Source organism: Neofelis nebulosa, chromosome 16, assembly GCF_028018385.1.
Source record: "Neofelis nebulosa isolate mNeoNeb1 chromosome 16, mNeoNeb1.pri, whole genome shotgun sequence".
NCBI classification, from domain to species: domain Eukaryota; kingdom Metazoa; phylum Chordata; class Mammalia; order Carnivora; family Felidae; genus Neofelis; species Neofelis nebulosa.
This window is the reverse complement of record NC_080797.1, coordinates 31,957,458-31,978,088: the sequence shown is the minus strand read 5'-3', so window position 1 is coordinate 31,978,088 and position 20,631 is coordinate 31,957,458. Positions and strand designations below refer to the sequence as shown.

At 46.8% G+C, this 20,631-nt stretch overlaps 1 protein-coding gene across 4 annotated transcripts in view; it reads left to right on the top strand.

The window, feature by feature from the left end:
* The window catches only part of LOC131497275 (cytoplasmic phosphatidylinositol transfer protein 1-like), a 104,933-nt gene extending 86,524 nt beyond the window's left edge, over positions 1–18,409 (top strand). For all 4 annotated transcript variants that reach the window (XM_058703462.1, XM_058703461.1, XM_058703463.1 and 1 more), the window contains exons 4-5: positions 15,724–15,795; positions 18,192–18,409. In XM_058703462.1, coding sequence (XP_058559445.1) covers positions 15,724–15,795; positions 18,192–18,239 — 120 coding nt within the window. In that variant the 3' untranslated portion in view covers positions 18,240–18,409. The remainder of the gene's footprint in view (positions 1–15,723; positions 15,796–18,191) is intronic.
* The last annotated feature ends 2,222 nt before the right edge of the window (positions 18,410–20,631 follow it).

Genomic DNA, 20,631 nt, shown 5'->3' with positions numbered 1-20,631 from the left:
TGTAAAGTCACAAAGGAAGGTGCCCGAAGAGACTGGCTGCCTTCCAAAGTCACTGATTTTGTTTCTCTTGAGCTAAAAAAAGGCGACACTGGACTACGAACATAGCTCAGCCGCATCAGTTCAGCCTTGGTCGTGATAAAGGGGAAAAAGTTTTTTCTCATTTGTACGAATTTGAAAACTGAAGCTTACAGTAATTTGATAGTGGTGACCCAGATACACAGTTACTATATATATTTGGGGGCCATGACCATCCCACTCCACCAAAATATCTTTTTTTTATTATTATTTATTTAAAGATTTTAGCTTTTTAAAGTAGGCTCCACACCCAGTGCAGAACCTGAACTCACAACCCCGAGACCAGGAGCTGCCTGCTCTACCGACTGAGCCAGCCAGGCTCCCCTCCGCTAAAATATCTTTCAGTAAGAATTCACAGAAGAAGCCATGGCAGATGGGAAGCCCCTTTGTACTGGTGAGAATGGCTTCTGTTGCCCAAGATGCAGAGGCGGTGAGCTGTCCCGTGTTCCTCCACATTGTCGTTATTTCGTTGAAAAAGGTGGACAAGGTAAATTATAACAGACCGGGGAGAAGGAGATGACTCTTGAATGAATAGCTCAAATGGTGTTGAGCCACAATGAGAGATGGGGTTGTCTGGGGTTGGTTCAGACCAGCCAGGGTAGAGAGTCGAGCCTGCTCACCGTTGAGAACGTATCATGAGTCACCCGAGGTGAACTCGGGCCATCTTCCCGGGAGTGGCACGGGAGGCTGAGGTATTTTTCTGAAAGCAACTAACGGCTCTGGATAGGAACTTCCCTTGAAATCTTAGCCCCAGTAGATCCCCGATAATTGAAAGTGCTGATGGGTGCTTGTGTGTGCAGACCGATGATCTCCATGCCCATCAGGCTTTTCTTGAGCTCCCCATCCCCACCTTCCACTGAGTCCCAGCCAAGGGTAGTAGAAATCACCGAATTACATAACTAGGAAATAGGTGCCAGTACAGAGAAAATACACTCAACGCCTGAACGCTAGGATTAGTCTTATTCAGACGGACATGAGAGTACAATCTGGCCATCTCAACTAAGCTAAGAGAATGATGGTCCTTAAGTGTTCCTTCTCTGGAGTCATGGAGACAAGGGTAGGGATGGGGGTTAGATAGTTAGGAAATAACTTTTATCTCCACGTCGCAATTAACCCTGAATATCCAGGGCAGAAGGTAATCGTGGTGATCAAAAAGAAATAGTCTTCCAGTTGGGGGCGCAGATGAGCAAGGCAGCAATTAGCCACAGGCTGGAGGAGGACCCTCCCAGAAGAAGAAGAGAAAAAAGTCAGTGGAGACATAGGTCATGACACAGGTCATAGACCATAAATAGTTGAGAGTCAGAATAGCCAAGTTCAGAAATCTTCAGGGGTCAAGAGATTTTAGGTGGAAAAAGTCTAAAACCACTCATACCTATCATTAAATTGTGCACAGTCAGATAGGGAAGCACTGGGTTATGCAAAGCTACAAAGCTTAAGTTATTGCAGGACTTGTCAGAGGCTTCACTTTTCTGCCATACATTGTGAATCTTCACATGGGAGCTGCAGCACTTTCCACACTTATTTTCTCCTTGGGATCTTGGGTTTTGTAAGGACAGCCTTCTAAACCTTAAGGGAGCTCCAGAAACTTGTCTCAGGGTTAGAGCCATTATGCACCCACAAAGTAGGTCAGTGGATCAATTCTATTTCAGTAAATGTTGTTTTCTCTAAAATTTCAGTGAGTTAATATATTGCATAGTGATTACTGTTCCTCAAATACCAGCGGTTTGAAAGACTCCCAACAGTAATGACCTGTGAATTTCTTTCCAAACGGTGCCGCGTGACCCCACAGCAAAGGCAGCCCTGCACGGAGATGACAGTGATTTGTTTCCATTTCGAAAATGAACTGGTCATATAGGGGGTGGCGGGGGGACCTTATTCACAGACCTAGTCAGTTGGTGCCTGGTGACTCAGGATCCTTGGAAAAGCAGTGTTCTTTGACTGGTGGATCCCCTTTTCCATTTCCTCTGGCTGTTCCCAAGCTGTTCCTTGTACTTCAAAGAAAATTAATTCAGCCATCTTGGGGGAGAGGGCAGGCGAGAAAATGGGCTTCTCTACCATAACGTTAACATTTTGAAATTGTTTGCATTTAAAAAAAAATTTTTTTTTCAACGTTTTTTATTTATTTTTGGGACAGAGAGAGACAGAGCATGAACGGGGGAGGGTCAGAGAGAGAGGGAGACACAGAATCGGAAACAGGCTCCAGGCTCCGAGCCATCAGCCCAGAGCCTGACGCGGGGCTCGAACTCACGGACCGCGAGATCGTGACCTGGCTGAAGTCGGACGCTTAACCGACTACGCCACCCAGGCGCCCCTGTTTGCAGTTTTTTAAACACCGCTCAGAATGACTTTATATGGGTCAGTCATCAGAGAGAAAATACATGTTTCATGGAATCTTCCTTCTCTTTTGTTTTCTGTTTTCCACTTGTGGCACTGAAAATTGGATTTCTCTTCTCTGGTTTATTAGTACCTATGGAATTGTGTTCAGTGTATGTTGGGGAGGGAAGAATAGTACAACTGCACAGATTTCGTTGTGTAAAAATACAATAAATTGCCTAAATTTGGTGATTAAAATAAAGTGAGTGCAAAATTGCCCCCGTGTTTTTGACCCTCTACCCACTAAGATAATCTCAACTATGTGATATCTAACATCTTTTCAGTTCAGAATCTCAACATTGATCTTCTTTTTAAGAGTGAGTGAGATTTGTTTTTGTTTGTTTTTTTTTTTTAATATATTTTTAAATAAGGAATGTGCCTGGTTTGGTTCAGAGGGGTGGTTCTTACAGTTTTTAATTGAAAAGGCTTGTCATAAAGTTTGCTATGCAGCCTGTGTATTTGGGGAGTTCCTCTGAGTCTTTCCCATCTCTACTATTTACGTGTCATTCTTTTTCATTGGATGTGTTCTGCCTGTCTCTTTAAATCCCTGTCCTGCCTTCATTGTGTGTAGCTATCAGTATTCACAGGCACCTTCTGCTTATTTCTCCGTGACAGGTCCAGCTTTAGACTGTATGAGCCTGAATTTAGTTTCCCTGCTCGATTTTCGTAGAGGCGCCAGGAGCAAACCATGCCCCATTGAGAAAACATATTTTCATTCATGTCTTCGCTGCCTCTCCCTCCTGGCCTTGCTTCTCCTGCAAGATGCTGTTACTCAGCTTGTCAGAGGACAGAAGAGGCTCCTGAGATGAATGAACTAATGAATGAACAGAGAGCCTCAGTGTAGGGTGCAAGCTGCTGAGTAGCCTCGCAGAGGCTGGGGGCTGGAATACAGACAGATGTTTTCGGCGGGGGCTAGAATACAGACAGAAGTTTTCCATCCACTCGGTCCCGTCCTCTCGTCCTCCCCCACTTCTCTTTCAGGCCCCACTGTTCTTCTTGGCCACCCTTTTCTTCCTGTGCAGCATATATTAGGGAAGTCACTCAGACTCATTGTCATCGTTATCCTTTACATGCAATCCCTTTCTCCTTCTCTTTGCTTTAAAATTCTTCTTCTTGGGGCGCCTGGGTGGCTCAGTGGGTTAAGCGTCTGACCTCAGCCCAGGTCATGATCTCGCGGTTCTTGAGTTCGAGCCCCGCGTCGGGCTCTGTGCTGACAGCTCGGAGCCTGGAGCCTGCTTCTGATTCTGTGTCTCCCTCTCTCTCTCTGCCCTTGCTCCGCTCGTGCTCTGTTGCTCTCAATGTAAGAATAAACATTAAAAAAAAATAATTTAAAATTCTCTTCTTCTTCTTCTTCTTCTTCTTCTTCTTCTTCTTCTTCTTCTTCTTCTTCTTTCTTCTTCTTTCTTCTTCTTCTTCTTCTTCTTCTTCTTCTTCTTCTTCTTCTTCTTTCTTCTTCTTTCTTCTTCTTCTTCTTCTTCTTCTTCTTCTTCTTCTTCTTTCTTCTTTCTTCTTCTTCTTCCTTCTTCTTCTTCTTCTTCTTCTTCTTCTTCTTCTTCTCTCCTTCATCTTCTTCTTCTTCTTCTTCTTCTTCTTTCTTCTTCTTCTTCTTCTTCTTCTTCTTCTTCTTCTTCTTCTTCTCTCCTTCATCATCTTCTTCTTTCTTCTTTCTTCTTCTTCTTCTTCTTCTTCTTCTTCTTCTTCTTCTTCTTCTTCTTCTTCTTCCTCCTCCTCCTCCTCCTCCTCCTCCTCCTCCTCCTCCTCCTCCTCCTCCCCCTGGGTTCCTCTTCTCAGTTTTCTGGAACTGTCATTGCAGTTTATTTTCCCAATCACCCCATTGCATTGCCACCCACCCTATCTAGGTGTAAAGTCATACATGGCCCTCGGAACCCAAGAACCCAGTGGAAGCCCGGATAGCTCCCCTTCCTTCCTATGCACCTTTGCCTGCATGATGACTGCAATTCTGAGTAGATGGGAGGGACAGCTGGACATACGCCTTCTTGAAATTGGTGTGTGTGTATGTGAAGGATCTCTGCCTAATAGAGGAGTTTGTATATGTGACTGTGTGTGTATGTGTGTGCAAAACACTTTACAATTATGGGGCAAAATTTCAAATTGGAAGAGTAAAACTTCCTCATGAAGAGTAAAGGAAGGGGCGCCTGGATGGCTCAGTCGGTTGAGCATCCAACTCTTGATTTTGGCTCTGCTCGTGCTCCCAGGGTCAAGGGATCAAGCCCCACGTCGGGCTATGTGCTGATCCTGGAATCTGCTTGGGATGCTCTCTCTCTCTCTTTCTCTCTGCCCCTCTCCTGCTCACGTGCAACCATGTGCGCTCGCTCTCTCTCACTCTCTAAAATTAATGAATTAATTAATAATTTAAAAAAACAAAGAAAAGTATTTAAAAACAGAGTAAAGGAAGTTGAGAGGTACTTTAAGATCTAGATATCTATCAGCTGCCTTTACGTACAGATTGACCACCCATAGTCTCCTAGTTTACAAACAACACAGGCTGCAGCCCCAGAGTCCAAAAAGACAGTAAATCCTAAATTCTAGACTTGATCTCATGAGCCCTGTGGCACATTCTCGTGTAGGTCTCCTGCTGGTGAAACTTGAAAACATTTGCAGATTCATTTTTGTTAATGATCCCATCTCAGGCTGAAATACCCTGTACAGCTTTGGAGTACATTTAATATGATAATATAGAATACAGTACCAGAGAATCAATGTCTTCAGGGGAATTCCATTAGAGAGAAGGTCAAGTCTATATTGAGTTTAATGTTCATGGATAGCAGGAGGACCTGTGTGCACGGAGACAGAACAAGATGGCCGGAGAGGAATGCATTGAGTTCCGGATAAAAGCTAAAAGGAAATGATCTTTTGAAAGCCTATAAACACTTCATCTACCCCATGCCAGCTTCTCAAGTCTTCCATTTCACAGTCTTGTCTTTGAGCCTCCTTGGAAGGTTTGTGCTCAGACGTGGAAGGATTCCGGCTGGTAACCGGCAATAACCGGCACTGCTCTTGAGCTCAATCGTTGGTTCTCAAACTTTGCTTGTCTTGGTCCAGGAGGTTCCATGGACATGCCTCACCAGCCACCATGTCCCTACATAATGCTTTATTTGTAGAAAGAACCTAGTGCCATTTAAAGAGCGGTGTGAACTCCAGGACTGTATCATCCCTGAGATCCTTCCTCATCCATGAACAAGTATGATGGATGAGATGGGGACCACTTGAAGTGGCAATTTCCCAAACTTCCTTCACTTACACCTCCTCCATCTACTCAACCATGCTCTTTATAATATGCTCCCCTTTAGGTTAAAGGGGACTAAAATGAAGAGAATTTCTGGAATACCTTGCGATTTCCATTAGATCCCATATAGTTCCTTTGGGATCTCATTGACATATTTATTTACTTTTTTACCGCTTTGAATTTTTCTTTCCTACTGAAAAAGTAGATGTTTATTGTCAAATGCAAGCATTATAAAAATGTATATCAGGGGGCGCCTGGGTGCTCCCCGGCTCAGTCGGTTGAGGGTCTGACTTCGGCTGATGTCATGATCTCGCCATTTGAGGGAGTTCGGGCCCCACATCAGGCTCTGTGCTGACAGGTCAGAGCCTGGAGCCTGCTTTGGATTCTGTGTCTCCCTCTCTCTTGCCCACCCCCCACTTACACTCTGTCTCTCTCTCTTTCAAAAATAAATATTAAAAAAATTAAAACATAGAAATATAAAAATGTATATGAGGGCAGATAAAAGGGGCTTATGATTTCTGCTGATCTCCTCCATGAGAATATTTTGGTGTCTGTTTCTCCACGTTTTCTGTGCATATACTAACATGCTTTTTTTTTTAGCATGTTTTTGTTTTCTTTTTACAAAAATGGATCGTCCTGTTTTACACTTTACATTTTAATGGCTTTAGAGTTCACCGTAATGTACTTAACCAACCCTCTGTTGGTGGTCTTTGGATTGTTTCCGTGTCTTTTATAAAAGTAGATGTTTATCGTAAAATACAACAGCAATGCGATAATGTTTTTTTTCTTCGTAATATTTTGTACACTTGAGAATTTATGCCCTTCCTTGAGTCCTGAGCGGGGTTTTGAAAGCCCTTCACAGCGGTAGTCAACTTAAGCCATCATATTTAAAATCAATTTTTGAAAATGATTGTATTTGAAAGGTACTAGGATATTTTGGCATTTGAAGGGATAGCACTGTGAATTTCTTCAATGAATAATTATTTCCCCAGTTTATCTTTCTTTTATTTTTAACGTTTATTTATTTATTTATTTATTTATTTATTTTGAGAGGGGGCGGGGAGGAGCAGAGAGAGAGGAAGAGAGAGATTCCAAAGCAGGCTCTGCGCTGACAGCACAGAGCCCAATGCAGGGCTCAATCCCACAATCTGTGAGATTGTGCCCTGCGCTGAAATCCAGAGTCGGACACTTAACCGGCTGAGCCACCCGGGCGCCCCTCAATTTATCTTTTGAGTAAACAGTTATTTTCTTCTTCGGGCTTGTTTGAAGTAGGACACATCTATCATTTGGCAGATGTACACACACACACACATTTTCTTTGTTCTCGGGGGCCACAGGACAAACTGAAAAGCAAAGCCTCTGCCTTAGTCACCATCACCCCTGACCGAGTGCTCAACTCCACTCGAAGCACTCGTGTGCTTTCCCAGTGCTCAAGAGGCAGCAGAATGTAGGGTCACAAGCACGAACTTCCTTGCCTGACAGCTTGCGCTGAATCTCAGCTCCATCATGTAAATGTTCCGTGATTTGGGGCATATGACTTAACCTTTCCGTGCCTTTGTTTCTTATCTGTAAAATGGGGGTAATGATAGTACATCCCTCATCGAGTTGTACGCGGGTGAAGGGTTAATAACAGAATTATTATAGATCAAATACTTGGAATAATGCCATATCATGGTCACCATTACCTCAGTGTTGGGTCATGTCTGTCTCAGCATGGGCATAAAGCAGGCTGACTTTGGTTACCCTGCATCATCATTTTGACCCAAAGATATACCAAAACTTCCCAAGGTGAAGAAACACCTGGGCAGTAAGTAATAAATGTTGGAAAGGATATAGACAACCTGGAACCCTCCTATCGGGAATGTAAAATGGTGCAGTCGATTTGGAAAACCACCTGACAGTTCCTCAAAAGGTTAAACGGAGGGGTGGCTGGGTGGCTCAGTTGGTTGAGCATATATGACTTTGGCTGAGGTCATGATCTCACAGTTCCTGGGTTCGAGCCCCACCCTGAGCTCCGCACTTACAATGCAGAGTCTGCTTGGGATTCCCTCTCTCTCTCTCTCTCTCTCTCTCTCTCTCTCTCTCTTCCCCCCCATCTCTCTCCCATCTCTCTGCCCCTCCCCCACGGCACGAGTTCTCTCTCTCTCTTACTCTCTCAAAAATAAATAAATAAAGATTAAAATTTTTTAAAAAGAACTATACTGTGAGAGAGAATATGATTTTCACTTTCCTTTGTAAACTGATGTAGGGGGGGATTACTACCCTTTAGCTCATGGTTTTCATGGGTGCTGTGGGCTTCTATAGCATGACAGGAATGGCGATCCTCTACCTGAATGGCGCTCATTCTTCCAGAAGTTTTGTCACCGCACGCTTCTGAAGGGCAGCCCCCTGGAGAGCCTCAGACTTGACTCCCCTGCCTGGGTCTCTGCAGCCACCATTTGCTCTCTCTGTGCACGTGTGGGGACTGCAGAAAGGGTTTTCAGCACCACCCAGAAGCTAACTATGAAATTCCCATGGGCTTGCCCCTTTCTCTTTAAGACTTGCTTACATTTAGTTTTCTTCTCGTAAGTGTTTCTGATTGCCATAGCAACCCTAATCAATCACTGGACTAAAAATAGCCCTTTCATTTTTCCAAAGCATGTCTGTAGTGAATTGAAAATTCAGCCCTGCCGTGCATTTTGCATAGGCTGCTTTCGTTTCCCGACACTGAACCTGGGAGTTGCTTGGTCTGGAAAATTATTCTTGCAGAAGCCGAGGGAGGCACTTTGCTTGTTTTTCCTGGCATTCTTTTTCCCCAACTGCAGATTCTCTCGTCACTTCCAAAAGATACAAGCACATGCGTTCAAATGTTCGACAAAGAACCATCACTTTCCTGCACATTCAGCTTTAGGTGCTAGAGATTTCACAGGTACCCGGCGATCTCCTTGGCTGCCGTTGCGTTAGGAAGGCAAATGAAAGATGTGTAGATACTGGGTACAAAGGAAGCTTGGTCACAGCGGGAGCAGATGACAGCAGCCCTACTGAGACTCTTCTGGCTCCGGAGGATCTAAGCTAGCAAATCAAAGTAGAGATGACGGCAGAACTCCGCCTCGTTTCTCTGATTTCTCCGTGACCCTGCTACTATTTTTACGGGGTTAGGGGCAAAACAGACCCTGGGTGTAAGAAGGTGAATATTTGTTGCAGTTCTCCTGGCCAAGCTGTTTTTCTTCTAGTCAAGAAGAGAAAGGGAGAAAGAGTTTTCGTGAGAACGAAGATTCCAGATCTTGAAAGGGCCCAGGAGAGGAAGGAGAGCAGGGAGGGGCTGAAATGACTCATGGTGTCCCCCAGGCTCCAAGGGGATTAGGGCATTTTATTGCCTGTCTCCCTGCCTCATCTTACTACCCTAGAGTAACTGCCCCAGTCTTCAGCCTGTAAGCAGGGTCATCTCGTGGGGCCCCCGGGGCTCCCAAATGCTGTTTTGTGATGCTATTTTTCAACTCGTCTGAACCTCAGTTTTTGTAACAAGGCTGAGTGAACGCGCAGGCGTAGAGGCTTTACATCTAGGAAAGAAGAGAGTCCACGGGGATCCCGGTAGTGTTCTTGTTTCCCTGCCTGAAGCTGGCAGGGGGTCGAGGGAAGCAGAGGAGAGGTCAGGGGATCGAGCCCCTGCTCAGAGGCAGGAGCTCCCAGGCTTTCAGGAAAAGGAGGACACTGTGGGCACGGACGATAGGACGCGTCCTCAACAACAGAGCGGGTCCGGCGGCAGAGCGAGGCGGAAAAAGCCCAAACCCGCTCTGTGGCATGGCCACCGCCCACGTCGTGGGAAGGACCAATCAAGTGTCCTTTTCTTGCACCGCACCCACAAGCCCACAGCCTCCCAGCGTGTCCATGCACCTATGCAGCAGCGGAGGATCTCCCCACCCAGTTTATTTTCTCCCCATGGAGCCTGTGGGATCTCGTGAGGACCGGTACAGTGGGACGGGCCAGCACCTGAGGACCTGTCCTGCCAGACACTGCATGGCCCTTTGTTAGATCATTCAGTCTTCACCCCACGGTGCTGAGGTTGGTATCGTCTCCGTTTTATGGGTGAGAAAACGAAGACTCAAAGGGGACTAAGGAATTTACTCCGAATCACACGGTAACTTGTGAAAAAAGAAGCCGGGGCTCGAACTAACGTGCATCTCACTCGAAAATCTGTATTCCTTCTACTGTATTCTTGCTTCCTGTGGGGTCGTTGTGTCCTGCTCTCTCTGTGGTCATTGACAAAGCAGTTGACCTCACAGCCGGAGCTACTAAGTTCCAAGAGTACAGAGTCCCCGTTTCCTGGGACCTATTCACGCTTCAACTTGAGTGATCTTTTACTCAGATGAAAGCCGGATGGGTGATTTGAAAGGGAAGCAGTGGTTGGATTCTTGAGGTTGGGTGTTGTGTTGGCTTTTCTATCGTCACATATCAAATTTCCCACAAACGTAGCAACTTTAAACAACACGCATTTACGGCCTCAGAGTGTCTCCTGGGCGCAGGTTGGCAGGGTCCTGGCTCAGAGCCTCACTCGGCTGGGCTCCAATCTCATCTGAGGCTCAGGGTCCTCTTCCAAGCTCACTAGTTTTTTGGCAAGTATCAGTTCCTTGCTGTTGTAGGACTGAAGTCTGCTTTTCTCGTTGGCTGGTCTCCCAAGGTCTCTCTCTCTCTCTTGGCTCCTGGAGGGTTCCCTTGGGCTCTGACCACATGGTCCTCTCCCCTCATGGCTTCTCACTTCTTCAAGAGCAGCCAGAATCTCTGCTTCTTCAAAACAGAAGTCTTATGTAAGGTGCACCAACTGATCACCTTGGTAATCCGATCAGAGGGGCTCCTACCCTATGGTGCTCACAGGTGTTGCCCACACTTGAGGGGAAGGAACTGTGCCAGGTGTGTATATCAAGGGCTGGGAATCTTGGGGGCCATCCGAGCATTCTATCTGGCGGGAGGGTTTTAGTCTTTCCTTCAGGTTGTCCTTCATGTTGGGTCATGGGCCAGATGGGACTTGAAGTGTTCGCTGTTCCCAAGTGACTGTGCCCTAGAGAGCATAGGAGTCCTCCGAATCCCTTGACGCCTTCCAGGTTCAGCCAATGGGGGACGCTCCTGACGTCTCCCTTCCTGCAGCATGTTCCAGTTGGTTGTGTCTGGGTTCCCTTTTTTTTTTTTTTCCTGCTCCCACACTCCTGATCATTCCTTCAGTGTTATGGAATCCCCCTCCCCGATGGAAATGTGTCAGAATCTTTAGGGGATGTGACGTGTTTGGAGAAAGTCTAGGTTTGGAAGGTGGGGTACTCCACCTTGAGAAATGTGAGAGTGACCAGGTGAGATGGTATATTCCTAGCTGGAGCAAAGCCCTCCGTCACAGAAGCTTTGATGCCCGAATGACGGGGTGACTTACGCCATTCCTCGTGACAGCAGGGAGTGAGGAGGGGGTCTTCTTGATGGAACAGTGTTGCAGACTTATCTTCTGCCTGGTGAGGCGGACACCTGGCAGCTAATGGTGATGATGGACAAGGAGATAAGTGCTATGACACAGGTACAAACAGAACGCTACCCGCACACATGGGGTCAACATTCTGACATGGGATTTGAGATGGGCTGTGTAGGAGACTTCAGGCTGAGGGAACTGTAGGCAGGAAAAAAAACCAAAAAACAAACAAAAAAAACATGGCAGCCAGAAGTGTTCCAGGGAGTGGCGAGCACTCTTCTGTGGTGGACTATGGGAGGAATACAGGACAGAGATATAAAGAAAATTAGGATCGGATATAGAAGACTCTAGGTCTTGCCTTTAAGGGGGGAAGCTGAGCCAGCAGGATTTGGGGGTTCACTGGCCATGATGGGTGAGTGTAGTGTCCCTCACTACAATGGTGTCCCCTCAAAATTCGTGTCCACTGGAACCTCAGAACGTGACCTTTTTGGAAGTAGGTTCTTTGCAGATATAATTAGTTAAGGACCTCAAGGTGCAAGATGAAATCACACTAGATTTAAGATGGCCTGAATCTAGTAACTGGTGTCTTATAAAGAAAAGGAGAGGACACCCAGAGAGAAGAAGGTGATGTGAAGACACCGGTAGAGACTGGAGGGAGGCAACCACAAACCAGGGAGCCCCTGGGGCCACCAGAAGCTGGAAGAGGCAGGGAAGGGTTCTCCCTGGGGAGCCTTCCGAGGGAGGGCAGCATTGCCAACACCTTGATTTCAGACTTCTGGGCTCCAGAACGGAGCAGGTAAACTGCTGCGTTATACTACCCTGCTTGGACCAGTTTGTTACGGCAGCCCCAGGAATCTCCTACAGTGCAGAGAACATTCTAATTCAGTATGGACCTTTCAGTTTGGACCCTTGCTAGGGATGGCCGGCGGGCAGCTGCATACGTGAGAAAAGCAGGTGGGGTTAGACGTCAGCTTGGGAGGCAGCCGGATAACATGGTCTAGGAAAAGTGAGGGGCAGATGAGATTATTCCCCAGGGGAGAGGGTTTGGTACCAGAAAATAGGGCAGAGGACAAAATCCTAAGGGGACCCCTCCATTGAAGGGGTGGGGGAGGGAACGGAAGGCAGAGAAGGAACCGCTTTCCAGAAAGGTGGAATTCTTGACTCCTACCGAACAGGATAGAGAGTTCCTCAGGGTGTGGACGACGGGGAAGCGATGTTTGTTTGAAAAATTCTTTGATTCTCGGTTGTTTCCATACCCTGTTGCTCTGGTTGAGAAGAGGTGAGAGGCGAAAAAACAGCAGAGCATGGGCTACTTTTTTAATAGAGTTTGATGGGGGAGACAAAGAGAAATGGAATTAATTGTGGATGAAGGAAGGAACATCACCAAGGGTACTTTGATACTAGTTTTTTAGGAAGATGACACCTTTCATGATATTTTTAGGCTGCAGGAAGGAAGCAGGGAGAAGATGCAAGTAATCGACGGAACAAGTTTCCAGGGAAGAGACTTAAAATTTTTTGCTGTGCACCTGCTATGTGCCAGGCACTGTGCTGGGGGTTACTGGAATGATCTCAGTGATCTTCTCAGCACTCCTACAGAGTAGAGAAGGGTGGTCTCCATTCTGTTGCGAGGAAACTGAGGCCGGGAATGCCAAAATAATTTGCTCAAATCCATACATCTCAGATTTGAGCCTGGGTCTGCTGCCCTCACTGCCTCAGTCCTTGTCGTTGCATTGTTTTCCACTGGAATACAGAAAGCAACACCTTTGTCTGATTCACAAGGAATAAGAAGCAGCATATAGAAATAAGCAGATTAGCAGTGGAGGAGAGGGAAGTTGTTGGTGTTTCTACCACATGGTCTCGTTAAACTATGAATCAAGATTACTAGTTGCGAGGGAGGAAGAGGGAAGCCCGCAGACTTCTCTAGACCTGGGTGGTCTAGAGAAGGGAAGGGATTTATGACAACCTCAGTAGTGAGACACAGCAGGAAGCCAGCCAGGGAGAAAGAAGAACCTTGCTTAATCACCGAGGCTCTACTAGGATTAGTGGGCTGGGTCTTTAGGGAAGTTAACCTGTGTAGGGCAAGCAGAACTCGATGTCGAGATAGACTTCTAGCCGGAAAGTTTTTAGTGATCTTTCTGGAAATGCCCCAGGCCAGAGATCCTCCACATTCAGAGGCTGAGACACCAGCCTCTGGGGCTCTGAGAACCAGCCATCAGATAGCCCATGGAGATTATCAGTCCCGAACCGGTGCTATAGCGGAAGACCTTGACCAGCCCGGAGTTGACCTGTCCGATCCGGGTTTTCCCCGCTGCCTCACCGGAGCCAGGTGTGCTCCCTGCCTCTGGCAAGATTGCCATTCTGATATGAAAATAACCTAAGCCCTTGACTCAAAAATAACAGCATCTGCTAATTTGCATAAGAGTTTTGCATTTCGTATTTGGGTTGAATACCCGGATTCATTTGTTTGACCTTAGTTAAGTGGTTTACAGTTTCCACCGATAAAAACTCCTTGTGGGGTTCCACTCTGATGCACCCGGACCCAGCTCCCCACCCAAGACGGCTCTGTTCTCTCACCATCTGGCTCTATGCACGCATTAAGTTGATTCTCAGATGAATTATGGGTTAAAAAGGACTGATCAGTTTGCCAGAAGGCTTGACATTTTTAAAAGGGTCTTGGCAGGTGCATCTCTCCAGGTTCACATGTCAAGAGCTCTGCCCTGGGGCTCTGAGCCGCTCCGATTCCTCCAGGGCCTCGATTCATGAGGAGCAGCCCCTCCTTGGAACCCCCAGGGACAGAGGGTGTGAGGGCAGCAACTGTGGAGTGAGAGATTTGAGAGGAGACAGCAAAGAAGGTGTTAATGAATAATCTCAGAGCCTCATTCTCCATAAAGGCAATTACTGGGATTGGTTGTTTCTGTGTTTCCTTAGTCACGGTTCAGTTTGCTTGTTTCACTTGGATTGAGACAGATGAACGCCGAATGCACACAGTCACGTGATGTCAGAATTATCAATGGCACGTCCAAGGCCTCTGCCTTCCTGTACACATGCCACCGGGGTTCTCAGCTAGGCTGAAAGGGGATCCTGGACTTGGGGGGATGAAGCACGTGGGGTGAGGGGTTGGGGACTAACGGATTTTAGATAGTGCACTGTTTTCTCCCCATGCACGGGGTAATGAGGTGGTTTTCCAGTGCAAGCCCACATCTGCATCCCCTGGATGGCTTGTGAAACACAGATGCCCGGGCACCTTCCCTGGAGTTTCTGAGTCAGTGGGTACGGGGTTGGGCCCAAGAATTGGCATTTCTGACAGATACTGCTACAGGTGTGGAGACCCCACTTTGAGAACCAGCTTGGGGGCAGGGGTGATGAAAAGCAAGGACACTGGGACCAGGCCACTAGCCTTGTTATCTTGATGCTACTGTTTACGAGCTGTGTGATCATGGGCCGTTTACTTAACCTCTCTTTGCCTCCATTCCGTCGTCTCTAAAGCAGGGCTGATAACAGTAGTGTCTACTTCATGGCATAGTTAGGAGGAATAAATGAACGAGCACTTGGACGTACTGGTGCCTGATGTATACAATGTGTGCTCTGTGCACGTGGGGTAAATAAATGAAAGAGCCAGACTCAGGATTGTGAGCCTATCGGCAGGAGTCTCATTTCTCCGACACCTGCAGCTCCCAGTGGAGTTGCCGGGTCATTGTACCTATTAGGCCTTCAGTCCCATCTCTGGTGGCCGAGGAAGTCACTGGCCAGCTCAGTGCCAGCAGGAGGGAGGTTACGTCAACATCCATCAAAAGCCTCTTCTCAAGCCACCTTAACCCTTGAAGTCCACTTAATACACACAGTGTGGTTCAGTGATGCTGGGGTGGGAGGGCAGAGGGTTTGGGGGTTTTTCCCCCTCGTACTGGCAAAAAGGGGGGCTGCCTTTTACATCAAGCTCGCTGCAGCCAATTGCTGTCATTTGCTGAATGCCTCCTCTGCGCCCGGCACTTACACGACTTACACGCGTGATGACTTAACCCTCAAAAAGTCACTACTGGGTAATAGTTATTATCCCCATATTAATACTGCCGCGGCTCAGAAAAATTAAATGACTTGTCCAAACTCACATAGCTGTCCAGTCATAAATTCGAAACGAACAGCCAGGTGTGTCTGACTTCGGTAATCTGTTATCTTAAAGCTCTCCCATACTAACTACCTCCCTCGCTTTATGGGAATACTTACGTGAAGGTGAAGGCTGGGTCCCCAGCAGTGACAGCTTCTCGCCGCAGAGGTCAGCACCCCGGGACCGGACCTGCCTCTGTTTCAGGGGTTCGCTTTTCTAAAGCCTGTGGTAGGACTGACAGAACGTATTCTTTCTGGAAATGGACAACGTGCCTTCCATTGCTTGGTCGTTCTCTCCGGCCTGGCTTCTGGATGCGATCGTGTTCATGTTGCCAAAGGCGGCTTTTCTGTCCGAATTTGGATGTTGACCTGGTATCTTGACATTGCTGATGGAGAATGGTGCTCCCAACGTCATGGTCAGGAGAGCATCCGGCGGCTGTGCTGAGGGTGTAAAGAGAGGAAAAATGGTATGCTAATGAAACCTTCCTTTTTTTTCCCGTAGTGTTCCTTTCTGCCAAAATTCTCCATTCATATAGAAACCAAGTATGAAGACAACAAGGGAAGCAACGACCGCGTGAGTAGAGCCCCCATGGTTTTGGGGGTTTTTTGATAATTTATTGTCAAGTTGGCTAACATACTGTGTCTACAGTGTGCTCTTGGTTTTGGGGGGTAGATTCCCATGATTCTTCGCTTACATACAACACCCAGGGCTCATCCCAACAGGTGCCGCCCCCAATGCCCATCACCCATTTTCCCTGCCCCCCCCACCCCCTACCCCCATTAACCCTGAGTTTGTTCTCTGTTTAAGCGTCTCTTATGGTTTGCCCCCTCTCTGTTTGTAACTTATTTTTCCTTCCCTTCCCCTATGTCTTAAGTTTCTCAGATTCCACATGAGTGAAAACATGGTGTCTGTCTTTCTCTGACTGACTTATTTCACTTAACATAATACCCTCCAGTTCCATCCACATTGTCGCAAATGGCAGGATTTCATTCTTTTTGATTGCCGAGTAATACTCCATTGTATATATATACACCACGTCTTCTTTATCCATCAGTGGACATTTGTAGAACCCCCATTTTGTACTGTGCCCTCATCCGCTGGGCTCTCAGAGTCGCGGCACTTTTCACAGCCCCTTGGGTGGCCAGGCCCAGCGCCCAGCAGGAGGATCTGTACCTAGGACCCCAGACAAGTTCTGGCATTTGCTTTCTGGGGCCATTTCCCTGGGATTGCTCCCTGGAATTACTTTGCAGTCCCGCCTTTCTTCCCATCTTTATGTACTTTCCATGGGCCTCCGTGCGGAAATCTCTGTGGCCTGCAGTGGTTGTCACTGGCATTTGAGGGGGACGGTGGGGACCTTGAACTCCAGGATTCGGTTTCTGGTCATTGGATTGAGCATACGTCTTCTCAGTGACTGTTCACATTTACCTAGAAAAATGAATACAAGCAAATATATGTGCGCATGCTGTATATTTTTTCGGGACTATGCTTATATTCACATATATACACACATATCCCACATTAAAATCAGCGTACCCCTCCTGCAAAATACTTACCTTGTGGGACATTCTGACTCTTACTAGATCTCAGCCATGAAGTTGCTTAGTATTGCTGAGAATCCATCTTCTGACCTAGCATTTACGCCAGCCTCTTTCTGTTGGGGCAGTATAATTTTGAATTGCCTTCTCTTGGGGAGTGGATGTTTTGACCTGTCGAGAGCCTCACCCTGAGATTGGGCTGTGGGTTCCATCAGGATCCACTCAGGGAAGAGCCTGGATCGAGAAGCTACACGTCTTCTTCTACGTCATTTACGTGTTTTGCATTTGTGGAGAATGATGAAGACTGAGACCGGGTCATAATGGTCAAGAGAGAGTTTCCTGACTAGGTGATCCCTGTGGTGCCTTGACACAGCCAAGGGAATGCAAAACAGGATGCAGGAAGTTGTGGAGGTAACGGAGTGCCACGAGGCAAGATCTAAGGACTCCCAAGCATCAGCAACTTGAAATCTTTTATTCAGGTGAAAACCGTCGCTGAAAAGAACTAAGAAGCCCTTTAGAAAGAACAGCTTTGGCCAGGCCTACTCTATGGCTCTTTACATTGATATCTTCTAGAAATATCTTCTAGAAAGTTCCTGCCTGTGGCAGTAACAAATTCTTCTAGAAGGTGTAGGTGTTTTTGTGGGGAACACAGCTTGCCCTTTCAAGGTGGAATCTGCCTGGACAAAGCGTGAGTGGTTCCCAAGGGGCGTCACTCAAGAACTGCCTTTCACACCAGCTTGGTGTGGGAGGAAATTCATTTATTCACTCAGTCTTCAGCAAGGGCGTATCAAGCACCTTCTATTTATATGTCACTGTATGAATTGTATGCATGGTATTAAAAATGTAGGCTCAATTCTCAAACGTCAGGTACTCCTAGTTTAGCTGGGGCAAAAACCAACAGAGTAAATAATTTAAAATATAAGCACAATAATGGGCTTCCCTTCCTTCGGTGTAGAGAGCCACCACTGCTAAGCCCTGAGAGTGGAAGGAGCTGACAGAGCAGCATTCCGTAATGAGCCCTGTACAGTTGTCCCCCCCCATCGCTGGAGAGGAAAAATTCATTCCAAGATCCCCAGGGGATGCCTGAAACCACAGATAATACCGAACTGTATATATACTGGTTTTTTTCTTACATATATGTACCCATTATAAAGTTTAATTTATAAATTGGGCACAAATAAGAAATCAACAACCGCAGTAATAAAATAGAACAATATAACAATATTCTTTAGCTTTTACTAAAGCTAATAATAACTTTTATTATATGAATATGATCTCTCTCTCTCTCTCTCTCTCTCTCTCAAAATATCTGATTGTTCTCAGCCTTTTTGTGATGATGTGAGGTGATAAAACGCGTACGTGATGAGATGAAGCGAGTTGAATGATGTAGGCAGTGACATAACCATTAGGCCGCTATTGACCTTTTGGTGACAGGTCCAATGGAGGTTCATCTGCTTCCAGACCACGGGTGACCGTGGGTAACCGAAACCACGGAACGCGACATGCGGACAAGGGGATATTTACTATATTTGCAGGGACTGACTTGGCTTGTACCAGGTCACTTCAGCTTCCTAAACTAAGTTAAGAAACCTGGAGTTTATCAGGGGTCAGCAAACTACCTTTTTTGTCAATAAAGTTTTATTGGAACACAACCACACGCTCACTCATTTGTGTATCGTCTAAGCTGCTTTCATGCTACAACAGCAGAGTTTTATAATTGCAACAGAGCTCATGTGGCCCATCAAACCTAAACTATTTACTACTTGAAAAATGTTTGCTCACCCCTGATTGGAGGGACTCACATCAGAACAGCACCCAGCAGGGGCTCCTGGGTGGCTCAGTCGGTTGAACGTCCGACTTCGGCTCAGGTCACGATCTCGCGGTCTGTGAGTTCGAGCCCCGCGTCGGGCTCTGTGCTGACTGCTCAGAGCCTGGAGCCTGTTTCACATTCTGTGTCCCCTCTCTCTCTGACCCTCCCCCATTCATGCTCGGTCTCTCTCTGTCTCAAAAATAAATAAACATTAAAAAAAAAAATTTTTTTTAAAAAAGAACAGCACCCAGCAGATCTCAGAATTTGACCACTTGATAGATCTCACCATCTGTCCCAGCCAAATGCCCTCTCCAGAATTCCTGGAACTTGCCAGAGGAGAGAGGAATGCCACTGGCTGGGGTACCCTCCCCGCCATAAGTTCAGGATCTCCAATGGTTAGCGTCCCTTGGTGGTTGGTAACCTCAAGGGGAAAGTTTTGGACCATATCCCTGTCAGCGGCCTGAAATAAAAGGTGCTGTGGTGGCCAACTACATTAAAACCTCGATGTCTAAAATAATGTTACATCGTACTTAAACTTGTACCCTTGGTAAAATAATGACTTTTCTCTCTCTTTTTTTTCAATGTTTATTTATTTATTTATTTTTTAACATTTTATTTATTTTTGAGACAGAGAGAGAGCATGAAGCCATCAGCACAGAGCCCGACGCGGGGCTCGAACTCACGGACCGCGAGATCGTGACCTGAGCCGAAGTCGGACGTTTAACCGACTGAGCCACCCAGGCGCCCCAAATGTTTATTTATTTTTGAGAGAGAGAGACAGAGAGACAGAGAGTGAGGAGGGGAAGGGCAGAGAGAGAGGGAGACACAGAATCCAAAGTAGGCTCCAGACTCTGAGCTGTCAGCACAGAGCCCGACGCGGGGCTCGAGCTCACAAACCGCAGGATCATGACCTGAGCCGAAGTCGGATGCTTAACCGACTGAGCCACTCAGGCGCCCCAATAATGACTTTTCTGATTGGAAAATTAATACATGGTTATTAAAACCTGGAAAATGCCAAAGGGTACCCCCCAAAAAAGGAAAAGAAAAGCCAGTAACTTTTCTGTAATTTAGAGATTACTGCTGATAGCACTTCATGTTCATGTTGCAGACCATGAATAAATGTATTTTTGACCAATTCCCCCCAATATTGAATCACTCAGTAGACTGTTTTTAACATGTCGTGATGTATCCTTCCCTATATGATTTAAAAAAATTTTTTTTAAATGTTTACTTATTTTTGAGAGAGAGAGAGAGCAAGCGAGTATGAGCGGGGTAGGGGCAGAGAGAGAGGAAGACACGGAATCCGAAGCAGCCTCCAGGCTCTGACCTGTCAGAGCCCGATGCGGGGCTCGAACCCGTGAACCATGAGATCATGACCTGGGCCGAGGTCAGACGCTGAACTGACTGAGCCACCCAGGCGCCCCTTCCCTGTATCATTTTTAATGGCTGCACTGTATTCCACACTTAAGTGTACTTGAAATGGGCTCGACCTTTTTGATGTTTCCACGTGGCTGAGGACCATCAGGAAACGGGTGATACAGAGCAGACGTGCCTGCACTGCGTTAAGCGGCACAATCTGAAAATCGGGTGGGGGAGAAATGTTTTCAAATATCTTTCAGTCTTTACAAACAAATTCTCCTGCCTTCTCTTTTCCTCTATGGCTCTGTCCTCATGCGCAGGCTCACCGTGATCCCCATGGGTTGATAGGACCAGCGTGATCTTCTGGTTTATTCTCTGCTGAATTCAAACAGTCAAGAAAAATGTGCACGGTTGTCATTTTATTATCTCGTATCCCTTTGTGGTAGGTGCTGAGTTCTTTTCACTCCTCTGGTAGGACTTTGAAATCCCAGGTTAGCCACCCTAAAGTCAGGACCCGGGATTGGCATCAGCATCATCTGTCCTTGTCCTCGGAGACCTGGGCCGGTCCACAAGGGAAGCGCTAAGCCCCCGGGCACTTGCATGCAGTCCTTGTCAACACAGTTTGCTGCCTCCAGGAGAAATGCCAGCTGTTGTCCCCTGGATTGCCGCCTCCTCCCCAGCCTGCTGACTGCCCGTGGGGTCCTG